Here is a 15,041-nt window from a genome sequence, read left to right on the forward strand (position 1 = left end):
GCAGTTTGTGCATTCCCACTGTGAACTATATGGGTTTCCATTGAGTGTTGTAATTTTCCCCAAACATCCCAAAGATGTATTTGCTTGTAGGTTAATGAGCAGTAGGCAAGCTGTCCCTTGTATAAATGACTGTTTGGATCGGGGTGGGGGAAGGAAATTCATATTGAATGTCAGGACAAAAAACACGATTAGTAAATGGTTTGATGTGATTTTAGAGGGCATTACAGCCCATTTCAGTACTACTCTATGGCTCAATGAGTACAAACCCCAGTTCATCCACATAACTGACAGCCTTATCCCAGGGATCATTTCACTAAAATTTCTTTTGCAAACTCTCTGAAGTCATTACCTATTTCCTAAAGGGTAGCATCCAGAACTGGACACAATATTCCAACTGCAGACAAACCAGTATTTTATAAAAGGTTTAATATTACTTCCTTTCTCTTCAACTCTTGTCCTTTTTTTAATGAAGCCCACTTTCTTAATCTGCCCTACAATCTTTAACGAATCCCAATCACACTGTACTGTGACACCTTTTGGAACAGTATCTTTAGTTTATATTGTTTCTTACTAAAATAATTTTGCATTTCTCAATATCAAATTCCAAATGTCAGTTAATAGCCAATTTCCCCAGGGTGCCTGCATCTCTTTTAATTTTATGTATTCAACTGGTTAAAAATCTGTTGTTTTAATGGGCTAAATTTATTTATTTCAATCCAAAAAATATTATGTGTAAAGCAGATAAACTCAGAGACAGAATTAGTGGATGGCACGTTAACATTATGACCATTGCAAAGACTTGGTTGTGAGAAGAGCAAGACTGGCATTTCAATGCTCCAGAGTTTGGAGGTTTCCATATTGATAAGATAGGTAGGAGAGTGGCATTACTAATCAAGAGGAGCCCAGCTACACTTAGAGGACATCTTGGAGGGCTTATCCAGAGAGACAAAGTGGACGTAGCAATCACTAAAATGGGATTATACTACAAGTTTCTCAATTGCATGCAGGAGATAGAGGAACAGATACACAAGAAGATTATGGAAAGAAGTGAAAGCAACTTGCATTGAGTGTCTTTAATTTCCACAAAAATAACAAAAGCATTTGTGGTGTCAGTGGCTTGGATTGGGCAGAAGTGTTAAGTGCTTTGAGGAAGGGGCCATATTAGATCTTGGGAAATGAAACTGCCCAGATGATCACAGTTTCAGGGGGAGAGCATAATGTGAATGTGATCATAACTCTGCAAGTTTTAGGAGAAGGACAAGAATGGATCTCAAAAGTGCTAAACTGTGGGAAGGCTAATTACAATATTAGGTCAAAGTAAGGGTAGAGTAGATTGGGAATGGCCATTATTGGGCAAGTTCACATCAGACACATGGAGTGTTTAAAGGTCTGTTGGTCATGATGAAAGGATTTTTTTGGAAAATTTTATTTATAAACAATAATGAATCATACAATTAAAATACAATCCAATATCTAATGTTTTATCCCATATAACCCCCCCCCCAACCCTCCTCTAAACTAACACAAAAGAAGAAGAGGAGATCTACAACAATGCCATTCAATAATTTGCCATGGATTGGGACCACACCACCAATGTATGGGAAAGAAAATATTAATGATCTAGTTGCATATATTCCATATACGGGCTCCAAGTTTTAATAAAAAAATAATTATTTCGTAAATTATCCGTTATTTTCTCCAAGGGAAATATATGATCTCATCTCCACATGTCATCATTGAATACTCAACTTAGTCTCATTTTTCCATGTAGCTGCACGACATTTCCTAGCCACTGCTAAAGTTAGCTTTAAAAAAGCAACTTGAAATTTATCCAATTTTAATACCAAACTCAGAGTTTTAATATAACCCAATAATATCTGAGCATCAAGTGAAATTTTAAATTTAAACATAACCTCCAAAAATTCCTTAATTTTAATTCCAAAAAGTTTTAACCGTCTCGCATAACCAAACCGAATGTAAAAAAGTACCCACTTACTTATGACATCAAAAACATAAATCAGAAGAAACATATTTATATTTCTTTAATTTCTCCAGAGTCAGATATAATTAATGATAAATTATAATGAACCTTACATTTACAATTTTAGTCATACTATCCTCACATATAGACAATCATCCTGAGAAATAGATATTTCCAAATCTTTTTCCCACTTCACACTAGATTTATAAACGTCTGGTTTAAGCATTTTATTCTGCAATAACACATCAGATATAAATCCTTTCTTACCATCATAAAATTTCAAATTTAGTCCTTCTAGGAAGCCTCAAAGTACGGCCAAAATTATCTAATAATAATGCTTTAACTTGATAATACCTGTAGTAAAAAAAGTACTTTGAAAAGAAATAATACCCCACCTCATAACAATCTTCTATCAATTTAATTCCTTTTCGCTTCTGCAACTTCAAAAGGTGTTTTAGCCAAAATTTTTCCTTGGGTACCTATAATTTCATTCCTTTTATTCCATAATTCCATCAAATGTTTTAACACCAGTAAATTATAATTACTTAATAACTGAGATTTCCATCAATAAATAAATGGATCCATCCTCTTTTCACCTATCTGAGATAATTCAATATTAGCCCATTTCAGAAGGTTGTCCACCTGAAACATTCTATTAATAAATTTTAACTGAGTAGATTCATAATTTTGAAAATCAAGGAGTTGCAAACCTCCTAATGCATATCTCCAAGTTAACTTTTCGACATTTTATCTTTCCACAAAAAATGTTCTCACCGAAGTATTCAAAAGGATGAAAGAATTAAGACTAAGATATACCCATGAGGAAGAAAGACAAGACACATACAAAGTTTAAGATGAAAATCTGGCTGGGCCTTTTCGGAACCCCAAGGAAGAATTTAAACAAGAAATCCGAAGGGTTTAAAAAGGTACCACAAAAATGTCCTTGAAAAAGGGGATTAAGGAGAATTTAAAGGCATTTTAATAAAAATGCTTGGTGATGTAACATCTATGGAGGGTAAAAGATGGCCAATGTTTGACATTGAAACCATTCATCAGGAGATTCAGGTTTTGGCCTGAAATGCCCGCTACTTTACTCATTGAGCTCCTACAGCATTTTGAGCATTGTTACATTTTTACAGCATCTACAGTCTCACTGTTTAGTAAGAAAGTATAAATTTAATATGAGATGGGAAAAGTTGAGAGATTTGCAAGGCAAGTTTTTTTTTAAGTACTCGGAGTGGAAGGTGCCTGAAACATGCTGCCATGGGAGATGGTGGGAGCAGATATGACAACATTTAAGAGGTATTGACAGGCCCATGAACATGCCGGGGATGGACAAATATAAACCATGTGCCAGGCGGATGGGATGAGTTTATATTGGCATCATGATCAGCAGAGACATCAGGTTTGAGTCCTACAAAGTTTTAAGTTCGATAAACATGGTCATCTTGCAAAATTAACCGCATCTTAAACATTAGTAGCGTGACCCAAATCCAAATGTACAAAGTGCCAGTTAAAACCAGCAGTATTGTGCAAGTTAGTGTAACATATATACTATAGGGTTAAAATAATTGAGGAAAACAAGATCGAATTGAGAGTCAGTATGACATAAATTGGTTTATAACATTATACGAATTATCATGACCACACATTTCTTATTGATCTACTGAAACACATAACTTTACAATAATGAAACAAGGTTTTAACCTGATTAACTTCATAAAGTACCACCAGTATATTATAATCTATTTTGCTTATATAATAAATGCTAAACATGGTGAAAAATGCGATAGTGTTGATGGGGAACAAGTCACATGAACCTTTGTTCTGTGATATTCAGGAATGACAAGGCACAATTAGTAGGAGGGTGGGTATACCCCTCCTGCCCCGCACCCCCTCCTGCCCTACTCACGATGGCCTTGCTGTAGGAGGCCGCAGCTTCCTGATATTTCCTCCCCAAGAAGAGGCGATTGCCTTGCTCCTTCAGCTCTTGGGCAGTCAGGCTCTTCTCGGGGCTCCCGGACATGCTGCTGCTCCGGATCGCCGGCGACTCGACCAGACTAGCGCGGCGACAAGCCGGCGTCCTGCAGCGGCGGGCGGCCGGACACCCCGACACCGTGCTGCGGGCCCAGGCCAAAGTCAGGGCCTGCTCGAGTCAGCCAAGGGCCCGTCTCCCACGATTTGCTTCCCTTCGGTTCACCAGGAGCGGATGGGGGATGGGGAGGGGGCGGTGGGGGGGTGGGGGTCCGGCTCGGAACCGCGTTAACGGACTCGAAAGCTGCAAACGCCGCTTATGTTTCGGGGGCACGCACACAGCAGCCCCCAGTGACATCACCCGTCATGGCCCACCTGCACCCGGTCACGTCATCTCCATGTGCCGCCACTTCAACGGGGACGTGATGTCATCTTCTTGCGCTCTCGGGCAGGGGCGGTCGGTGCCCGTTTGATGACGTTCAGTCGTCGCCATCTTGGTAAAGGAGCCCAAGCCACTGAGAGGCAAACGAATTGATCGAAGTAAGTTTAATTGCGGGTTTACGCCGTTGTGTAATGACAGGACGAGTTGAGTCTGCATTCCCCCCCCCCCCGGTGTTTGGCGAGTTGGTCCCTCTGGGCAGCAGCTCGGACCGTCATGACTTGGTCCCACCGAGAAACACTGGAGCCCTCAACCCACTCACCTCCCACCTCAAGTACGTAATCCCTTACAAACCACCGAACACCTTTGGTATGAGGTGCCATTAGATGCTATGTGGTTAGTAAGTTGACATGTGAGTGTGGGGGGGGGGGGGGAGAATGTGAAGAACCACCAAACTAGGACCTGAGAAGCTGGAGGGGCTCAGCAGGCCAAACAGCATCCACGGAAAGGAAGCACCTTGATTAAAAACAAATCCCAAACCTCCATGGATGTTGACTGACCTGCTGGGAACCTCCAGCTTCACGAGATCACAACGTATGGGAGCAGAAGGGGTAAAACACAAAATTCTGCAGAAGATGCCGTGATTGAAGTAAAAACACAATGCTGAAGAAGCTCAGCAGGTCAGACAGTGAACTTCATAGAGCAAAGATAAAGATGCACGACCAACGTTCTGGGCTTGAGCCCTTCATCAAAGTATGATTGTAGGACATTAGACTATAGGTAAAGATTCTATTATTGTCACATAATGCTACATTTAGAATGTAACATGTATGAAATTCTTTAACTTTTGCCTATCGTAAGGAAGACAGTCACCACTTTATCCAGCGCCCCTCACAGAAATAAGGCCCCAGCGAAGAACAAACTTGTGACCCCTGGTTTACAAGACCATATCTCTAAGCACTGAACTATTGGAGCAGAAGTAGGCCCATTGAGCCATTCTAAAATCAAGAGTTGATCCATTCTCTCACTTAGACCCACGCCCCAGCTTTCTCCCCGTAACTCTTGATGCCTTGACTAATCAAAATACCTGTCAATCTCTGTGTTTAAATAAACCCAATGACCTCACTTCCACAGCATCTGTGGCAACGTTCCACAGACTCAAGACCCTCTGACTAAAGATTTTTTTCTGCATCTCTGTTTTAAATTGATGGCTTTTATCCTGACATTGTGCCCTCTTGTCTTCGATTCACCTACCTTTGGAAACATCCTTGCCCCATCTCCTTGGTCCAGGCCCTACAAGGTCCCCCCTCACCCTTCGAGACTCCAAGTACAATTTTATTTCCACTGTTAGCTCATCAATGGTGTGAGTCCATAATAACAGAGCACAACTGATTAAAATAAAAACAGAAAATGCCTGTGGGAAAAGTGATCGACTTGAAACACAGATTATCTGGGCTCTTCAAAATTTCCTGTTTTTATTTTTGTATATGTTGATGTATAAAATGGTCCTTAAATTTTAAAAATGTCACCCCAAAACCAGGAGTCATCTTGCACACCAAGTACAAATCTGAACCTTAACAGCAAAGTCTCAGCGCTCCCCCAAGGCGTCCATCCAACCAGTCCAACTGCTAATGTGCTAATAAAATTTAAACCTTTACTGGATGATTTGTTTTTAAAATATTGTGAATTGTGTATTAAATGTGCCTATCAGCATCACTCCACTGGTCAGCGGTAAGTGCCAGATGCAGGGTAGTCTTATACAGTGAGTTTAGCTCAAAACCTACATTTTATGTGGGGAAATTCAGGGGGTTGTGTATACAAATCATCTTATACTCCAGCGTATACAGTAGCTTCATCTGGAAGACTGCTTATTTGGCAAAATTTGTCATGTATTGCCAGATCAGACTTGTTTAATAATTTTCAGGGAAATGATCACTTTGTGACTTTTTCACCTCAAATAAATCCTTAAAGTTTCAGAGATGGAGAAATGTTTACATATGTTAAATAACAAATTAATGAAAGAATGAATTAATGAAACTCTACAGGTTGAAGCTACTTGTTCATGAAATCATGTCTGGAGATGGTGGACTGTATAACTGTAAGGATCCTGCTGTATGGCGGTCTGTCCTTGCTGTTTACAAGGATGTGGTCAAAGCAAAGGCATCGGCATCCAAAGGTGGGAAAGCAGGCAAACTGACTGAACTGGATAAATGGTGAGGCATTACCCTTATGCTAGTTTCAGACAGATGTCTTTTGCATTTTGTAATTGTTTTGTGGAAAATATATGTACCAGCCCTGAAATTAATACACTTAACTATAATTTTAAAATGGAATACATTCATCCAAACATGTGACTTCTCAGTATTCTTTTTTGAACAGATTCATATTTTCTGCATGTTTGTGTGTGATATCTGAGTGATTTTCTCAAAGGAGTCCTATAACCTGAAACTACATTGAATGCTGTAAATTTAAAAAAAAGCAAGACCATGATACTCTTGCTGGTAGTGGTCATTACCTGACACTTGTGTATCATAATCACTTCTTGTCACATCAGCCAAGTCTGATAACATTGGCTAATTTGTGCTTCTTGCAAGAATGCATTTTTCTAACGAGTTACTGATAGGCAAAGGGATATCTCATTGATTTCCTCTAATATTGAATTATCTCTTAATCATTGTCTTGAATATGCTGCACAGCCCTCTGAGAAAGAGAATTCTGAAGATTCACTACCCTCAGTATAGAAAAGAATTCCTCTCTCAATCCTATATTCTGAAATCCTGTTTCCTGGTTCTGGGCACCTCACCCAAAGGAATTATCGTTCCTGCATAAACATTGTCAAACCTCATATGGATTTTGTATGGAATGAATGCCTTTCATTCTTCTAAACTCTAGACTAGCTCCAGTCTGCTTAACCTCTCTTTGAAGGACAATTTCCTCCCATAACCTTACCTTCTCTTTCATTACATTTACTCCATCGCAAATGTAGCAGAACTATTTCTTATTCTGGATGCCGTCTCTCCACAGTTCTCTGTAACTGAATTTAGACATCTTTACTTTTATTCTGAAATCCTTGTAAGGGTTAAAATACTGATTCTGCAAGAAGTTTGTGAAGACATTGTGGACATTCTTTGAGTATCTCCATAGAAATGTATTCTTAGCCAAGGTCTCTCTCTTTCTGTTTTAAGATAAGGTTCAGTTTTTATTTTCCTTTATTCTGTGAAGATGGAGAGACAGGGAATGGACGAAAAACTTTTATTGACCATTTAAAATATCGTTTCAATGTAGGAACCCATATAAGGTTTAATAAACCTTGGAAAATCCAATTCAACTTTGGGATGGATCTTTTTTGAAGGAGTCATAAACAACTTTGACATTCTAGTCTCTCCAGACAATTATAAAGGAAGATAATCACATCAATTCTCTTGCAGGAAAGGCCAACAGATTGTCTGTCTTCTTAATTGATTGTCTTTTCTGCAAAGTAACTTTTAATGATTTGTGCGCAAACACATCTTGAGAGGTCTAGAGGTGATTATTTCCAGGTTAGAAACCCCAAAATAAAGGATCTTTGAATGACTTACAAGGTTAAATTGCAGGATTTGATTTGCATTTTTAAGTTCCTTTCCTACCAGCTTGATTGACAGGCTGACTGGATGAGAAAACTATTGATAGGAGAAAAGGAGATTGAATTTGGGGTTAAATATATGAATGTTAGGCCCATATAATGTGTTAGCACAGTGGGGTTATTCTCACCTCTTCTTAATGTTGAGACTCTTGGATTTAGAAAAAGAACTATCCATTATTGGTTTTTTAAAAATTATGGCTTGTAATCAACTTTTTAAAAAGTCAGTGAGTGGCATTTCCTGAAATTTGGTTATATTTTTACACCCTCATTCTATTTTCTTTAAAATTCAAATATTATGGTTTAGGATAGGATTTGAAATTTTTATTTGTGTTGCAACTGATTTAAATGTATTCATACAGCACGTTAACAGGCCCTTTCAGCCCATGAACTCGTGCTATCTCCTGTGCATTTTGAATGGTGGAAAGAAACCTAAGCACCCGAAGAAAAACCAAGAGACACAGAGAACGTACAAACTCCTTACAGACAGCGCTAAATTTAAACCTGGGTCTTGGCCACTGGTGCTATAATAGCGTTGTGCTGCCCTCAACAATTTTCAGGTTTTAATTATCCTCAATCAATGAGATGAACAATTAATATCTTTTATGGTCTTGAGGAAAGAAAACCAGAAAAGCCTTCCACTTTTTAATGAAGCTCCACAAGGCCATTTGTATCAATCTAAATGGAATGTCAGTACAATATATGTAGGAATGGCGTGTGGTTTATAGTCAGGAATGAGATATATTTGATGTCCATCTGAAATTGAATGTTCTAATTCAGGTATCAAGAAGAGTTGCCAGAAACTGTTTGCAGTCGAACCGAGAAATACCTCACTCATGCCGAGCTGGTTCAGTTGATGGAATGGAAGCTGACAGTAAGTTAACAAGGCAGGACTTTGCAATGTGGAGTTAAATTTGACATTATTTACGCATGTTTGTGATGTTTTGCATGACATCCATCTATGGTCTTGATCTCTTTCCTCTCCTCTCTCGTACCTAATAGAAAGATAAATTGTTTCCCTGGAGTGAAAACCACTTTCTTTATGCAGAATAAGATCAAATTTGAAACTTTTGCATCTGGAGCCTAGTGAGACATTGGGGTTTGTTATCTTGTTCAAATCCTGAAAAAGTACACCATCACCCTACCCACCTAGACATGGTAAAATGTGTTGGCAGAGAACCTGCTTCCTTTTATTTGTCATGAATCAAATTCACATAAAGCAGTCAAGCAATCTCCAGTTATAAATCTGAACTTAATTAAGGAAAAAGAAACTTTATAAGGTCAGATGACCTTGCTGCCTGATATTTCACCCTTCTTTTATTTAAGAAGCCTGAATACGCCTGAGATTGTCTGATCTCGGAAGCTAAGCAGGCTCAGGCCTAGTCAGTACTTGGAGGTGAGACTGCCTAGGAACAGCGGGTGCTGAAGGTTTCTGTGAGGGCTGCTGGACAAAGTGGTCACTCTCTGTCTGCCTTGCAGTAGACAAAAGTTAAAAGAATTTCATGTATGCTACATTCTAAATGTGGTATTATTTGTCAATAATGGAACCTTTACTTTTACCTCTATATATTCATGTAAAAGTCGAGTTTTTTAAGACCATTTTTAAACGTTAAACTTATTACTTTTGACCACATTAAGTACCTGCATAGTTTGAGGTATTGGGAGTGGACAACTGGGACTGGGTGGTAAGTCCATGTTCAAGGCATCAGGAGCTCCGATTGTGAGGCAGATGGGTCTGGAAGTTAAGTCTGCCTCTGAGGCGTTGGGATCTCCAGTGGGCAGGTGGCTGGGACTGGGTGGTGTCTACATTCGAGGCATTGGGAGCTCTGATGGGCAGGTGGGACCAGGTGGTAAGTCCGGTTCAAGGCGTTGGGAGCTCTGATGGGCGGGTGGGACCAGGTGGTAAGTCGGTGTTTGAGGAATCAGGAGCTCTGATGAGCGGGTGACTTTTACACTAGTATATATGGTAATCTATGCAAGAAACAGATGCAGCTTTCACTTAAGGGTTTGGCAGCTTGAATAATAAACGTGGTTGAATTGGCAGTGAGCAGACATTGTATTGCATTTGGAATCAGTCGTCACAGATGGGTTCAAATTTATTCCATGGACCTTCAAAGCTTTAATATTGTAGTGGTGCCAAAATGAATGACTTTGAATTTCACCTCTCTTTCCCTGTGCCTAATTTCTGACAGAGAGGTAGATTCCGCCCAATGCTGCAGAAGATGGTCACAAGTAATTCTGTAGATAGTGTGGAGACATGCACCCAGAAAGCTTTCCAGCTGCTTCCTGATGTGCCAGCTGCAATCACAGAGCTCACTAAGTTAAAAGCAGTGGGACCTGCCACTGCATCAGGTATGAAAGAAAATACTTGTTTTCTTATTTGCCTGGGTTATAGATGTTCTAATGGGAGGTTTTCTTTTGTGTTTAGCTGTGCTGGTCACCGGTGCTCCTCAGGAAGTTGCTTTCATGGCCGATGAAGCAGTGGAGTCAATCCCAGACTTGGTTCCCATTAAATACACGCTGAAACACTACATCCTATACCTGGACAAAATAAGGGAGTGTGTAGAACAACTCAATACAAGTAAGTTTTTCCCCACATGTATGTTATTTTTCTGTCAAATCCTGTTGAAATATCGTTGATTGTACTGAAGGAGTTTCCTCCCTTCCTTCATGTCAAATACACAAGGTAAATTCATTAACTTAAAAAAGTTAACAATTAGGATCTGGGAGCAGACTCTTGTGTAGTTGATACGTTACAGTTATCAATAAGTAGAAATTCTGTCTGGCCCGCAGGAAAAAGAATCTCAGGGGTGTATATGATGTCAGGCATGTAATCTGACAATAAATCTGAACTTTAAAAAAAGTGCAAGAGCTTTCACTGACATCTAATTGTAAGGTGCTGAATTTATTAGTTTTGCACTTTTGAGTTCTGCTTGCTGTACGGCTCCCATGAGTACAACAGTACACTTCAAAATTAAGGATTAGGCAACGTAGGTAAAGAGATCTGTCACCAAGATGATTTTGTATGAGGTAATTTTCAACTGTGTTTACCACACTAAAAAAAATGTGAGTGATGGTAACCTTGGAGGGTTGAGGGTAAGGGGGCAAAAGTTTTGGAGAAACATTAGAGGATGCTTCTTCACTCAGAGAGTGGTGGCTGAATGGAATAATCTTCCAGAGGAAATAGTTGAGGCAGAGTCGATTCTTTCATTTAAGAGGAGGCTGGATGTATACATGGATAGGAGGGGGTTGGAGGGTTATGGGCGGAGAATAGGCGGGGGAATCTAGCAGAGTTGTTTGAGTGAACTGGCGTGGACTTGAAGGGCCGAGCGAAATGACCTGTTTCCATGCCATAAACTGTTAAATGGAATTACTGGATTTTTATTGAAACCCATTATTATACAGTAGTCTTCTTAGATATAATCCTTTTGTCTTTCCAGCTCTGGCATAAAATAAAATCACCAGACCCTCCTTCCCAACCCCCCCCCCCCAGAAAATATGATTAATTTTTTTCATCTTTTGAGGCAGATGGAGAAGGTATTTGATATAATAACCCATATGGAACTTATTTTTAAAATTGAAGCCGGTTTAAAACAAAAAGGTCAGGAGTTCCATGGATACAGAATTGGCTGATGGATGAACAATAGTTCGGAATGATTGATTTTAGAAGAAAGGAAGGTTTGGTTTCCTTGCTTTTGGTATTAAAACCACTGCGTGTATTTACATACATCAAGACCAGAAAGCTGCAGGGGCAAAATTAATCCATTCAGCCCATTGAGACTGCTCTTCCATTCAAGTTGCTGATGTGTTTTACTTCTACCTTTTTCCCCATAGTCTCTGACACCCTTCTAATCAAGAATCAACCTCCACTTTAAATAGACCCAATGATGGCCTTCATAGCAACCTGTGGTGACAAATTTCACAGATTAACCACATTCACTAACTTGAATCTTGAGTGTGGTGGTTTAGAAATTTATAAATAATGAGGGAGGTAGCATCTACCAAAGCTCTGTGCATTAAATGAGGTTATACTGAATGCAATGCCAATGTTTAGGTGGGATCTAATTAATCTTGGAATTCATTTTCTTATGCCAGGATTTAGGCTTTCTTTTGAGCCATGCAGTGAATAAATCTATTAGGTGATTTTAGGCATTATACAGACATGACCTCTGTTACAGTATAATGTGGTATGACTATATTTTGGTGTTGCCATTTTGTAATCGTGTTGTCTTTTACAGATGACTCAGTGAATGACTGGACACCTCACAAAATAGAACAGTGTCTATGGACCTGGGCTGTGGCCCAAAATGTCAAACCCTCATTGCTGAAGAATTTCATGACATATCAAAACAAAACATCAAATAAAGAAAAATCATTGGAAGTGAGACCTAAGAAAAGACAGAAAATGCAATGATTAGCAAATTGTGAAAACTAATAGTCCATTGGGAAAGGTCTTTATACCAGCTATTTTATTGGAAATTCTACTAATTATTCGTTGTGAATTTTCACAGGAATCCTGTAAGTAGGAGTTCAAAGCAAACTATGGTGATGCCTTTGATGTTGGCTCTTGTTTTTTAACACAGCAATATTTTTTTCCTTTGTTTGCTCAGTGTTTTCCTAGTTCTTGCCATCTGTTCATAAATTAGAATTGATGATTGATATGACCTCATGTTCTGAAGTTCATGAGAACATCACTGCAACCAATGCAACTCTGTAAATACAATAAGTTTGACTTTGTAACACTGAATTGTAGATCTTCCTAACTTAGTGGTTTGAACCTTTTTTAAAGAATTTTGGTGATCTTTGATGTCACGGATTTGCAGTATTTTTATAGAGGAGTGTATACTTTCTAATAAAATTGTAATAGTTCCATATGAAGATTTGTATATCTCTTTAATTAATGACTACCATTCATATGGAGTGATCCATAAACTTTATCCAGGTCATAGCATAATATTAGATTTGGGAATTATCCAAAGTGAAGCCTGTGGAGAGACATTTGCATTGATGAAGGATCTATGTTAACAGTGGCAGAGCCCAATGAACATTATCACAAAGTGCTCAACAACACGATCATCTCACATTCAAGTATGTAGTAAACCATCCCAAAGCCCTTAACCAGTGTATAATCAGATGGAAACTGTCACAAAAACTTGTCTATTTATGTAACTATTAATTCTAACTAACGAAAGAACACTATCTATCATGTTCAGTGGGAATAAAGTTTTGGTCTAGTGATGCTTTTCCTAACTAAAGCAAAGTTCAGACTCTGACCTGATGCAAACAGTCCCACAAGTTCCATATCAACAGCGAATCACTCTCCTGCAGCAAGTTTATTTCTCTCTTTCTCAATAATAATCAATGGCTTGGGGAAAAAAAAAATCAGCTACTATGAACAGTGGGCAGAAATGTACTCAGTTTCAAAAAGCTTTCAACTTCTGTAATAAAAGGACCTCGGAGAATTTGTCCAAACTTTTAGTTTAAAATTTTCAATATATCAAAAGATAATCCCTCAGAGAACTTAAACCTTGGCGTTCCAGCCCCAGAAGCCCACAGACTGGTAAACCAACAGGGAATGCAATGCAATCAAATGCCTGTCAAGCTGCATTAATTTAAAAATAAAAGTGCAGTGAAAGTGATCCCCTTCAAATTAAAACTGGCTGAACGCACAGATTCAATTAGTCACCAGGTGATTTTGCATGTTATGTGGCCATTGAGAAGAATTTTACAATTAGGCAAAAGGTCAAGGTAGGAACTTTTTGAAAAAAATGTTCAGTATTTTTTAATATTTAAGATACTGCTTGTAGAATTAAGTTGGAATTTGTTGGCAATGCATTCAGGTGTCAGTCTGTGTCCAACTGAGGCAGTTTTAATATTTAAAGGTCTCCAAATACCCTGATAACTTGGAACAAGGTGCAAAGCTGGGGATATTTGGAGACCATTAAAAACAAAGACTATGCCAAATTTTTTAAAACAGTTAAAGCATTACAATATACAAACATACAATATAAATAACTTGCCTTTTTCTTCACACCTGGAATCCTAATTCATGTGAACTAAGCCAGAGTGGTAGCTGAAGGATCAAAGAGATGGATTTCTCAGAATATCTGGCCTGGAATTGAGTGAGAGATCTGACTTCATCACTCAGCTTGTCTCATACTGGTCTACACATGTCATGCATGTAATCCAGTCTTCTGGCCCACTTTTTAATATTTGCATTTATTTAATGTCAGTAATGGAATTAAATACCACACCACCCAGGCCAGGCCCTCTTCACTCTGCTACCATCGGGAGAAATGTACAGGGGCCTGAAGGTGAGCACTCAACAGCACAAGAACAGCTTCTTCCCCTCTGCCATCAGGTTCCTGAATGAACCACAGACACTCCTACTCTAACATTCTCTGGCACTATTTTTATTTATTTTGTAAGGCAGTGAGGCTACCACAAAACAACAAATTTCGTGACATGTTCATTACAATAAATTCGGATTCTATCGAGCTGCAGCAAATTGCCACTCTTAAAGTTGAAGATGATATTTTAATACAATTGTTTTTTAAATCGAAAATGTGCTTGATTGAGCCAGCTCACAGGTTTTAATTTAATGGTTTGAGCAAAATAAAATGTCGGAGAAACAAATATTCAATCATTTTCAAACACCAAGCAATTTACATTTTAAAAAAAGCACTCTTGTGTATAATTCAATTGAGAAATGGGCAGAAAGATTTTATCTTAATTTATTATTGCTATGTTTTTCCCCTCATAGCAAAACAATTTCAAGACCTAAATGGAATAGGAGATTTTAAATCTATTTTGACATGAGTGGATTTCTTCAGAATATCCTGTTTTATAGTATCAGGAACATTGTACTGCAATAGTACAACTTGTACAATCCCCGCTGACAAGCTGCAGATGATGAAGTATAATTGTGATGCATTGATGAAATCAAAATTTAGGTTAATTACACGTGAGGATGGTTTTGTTTGAAGTGCAATTGCTAAGGTAATTACAAATTATACACATATGATTCCAAGGTCAATAAGAAGTGATATGTTGCTAGGAGAGTTTCACTGCAATTTATCAGCAAATTT

General features: G+C 38.6%; 3 protein-coding genes across 6 annotated transcripts in view; 1 reads left to right on the forward strand and 2 right to left on the reverse strand.

Moving 5' to 3' along the window:
• stub1 (STIP1 homology and U-Box containing protein 1) overlaps positions 1–4,394 on the reverse strand; it is a 26,297-nt gene extending 21,903 nt beyond the window's left edge. Inside the window, exon 1 of one of the 2 annotated variants that reach the window (XM_069906218.1) lies at positions 4,331–4,394. Coding sequence is in view for 1 of the 2 variants with exons in the window: in XM_069906217.1 (XP_069762318.1) it covers positions 3,894–4,007 (114 nt within the window). In the remaining variant the exon portion in view is untranslated. The other variant, XM_069906217.1, reaches the window with a different exon arrangement.
• LOC138747199 (uncharacterized) lies at positions 4,388–12,831 on the forward strand. The gene is made up of 6 exons (XM_069906219.1): positions 4,388–4,495; positions 6,380–6,547; positions 8,734–8,827; positions 10,146–10,305; positions 10,382–10,534; positions 12,192–12,831. The coding sequence occupies exons 2-6, from the start codon at positions 6,405–6,407 to the stop codon at positions 12,365–12,367; spliced, it is 726 nt and encodes a 241-aa protein (XP_069762320.1). The 5' UTR covers positions 4,388–4,495; positions 6,380–6,404; the 3' UTR covers positions 12,368–12,831.
• Positions 8,698–15,041, reverse strand: part of rhbdl1 (rhomboid, veinlet-like 1 (Drosophila)) — a 238,116-nt gene continuing 231,772 nt past the window's right edge. Inside the window, exon 12 of one of the 3 annotated variants that reach the window (XR_011347356.1) lies at positions 8,698–8,948. The gene's annotated coding sequence lies outside the window, so the exon portion shown is untranslated. Of the gene's footprint in view, positions 8,949–12,856; positions 12,939–14,009; positions 14,027–15,041 lie in introns of those variants that run through there. The other 2 variants (XR_011347355.1, XR_011347358.1) reach the window with 2 other exon arrangements.

The sequence above is a fragment of the Narcine bancroftii genome, chromosome 12 (genome assembly GCF_036971445.1).
Source record: "Narcine bancroftii isolate sNarBan1 chromosome 12, sNarBan1.hap1, whole genome shotgun sequence".
Taxonomy (NCBI): domain Eukaryota; kingdom Metazoa; phylum Chordata; class Chondrichthyes; order Torpediniformes; family Narcinidae; genus Narcine; species Narcine bancroftii.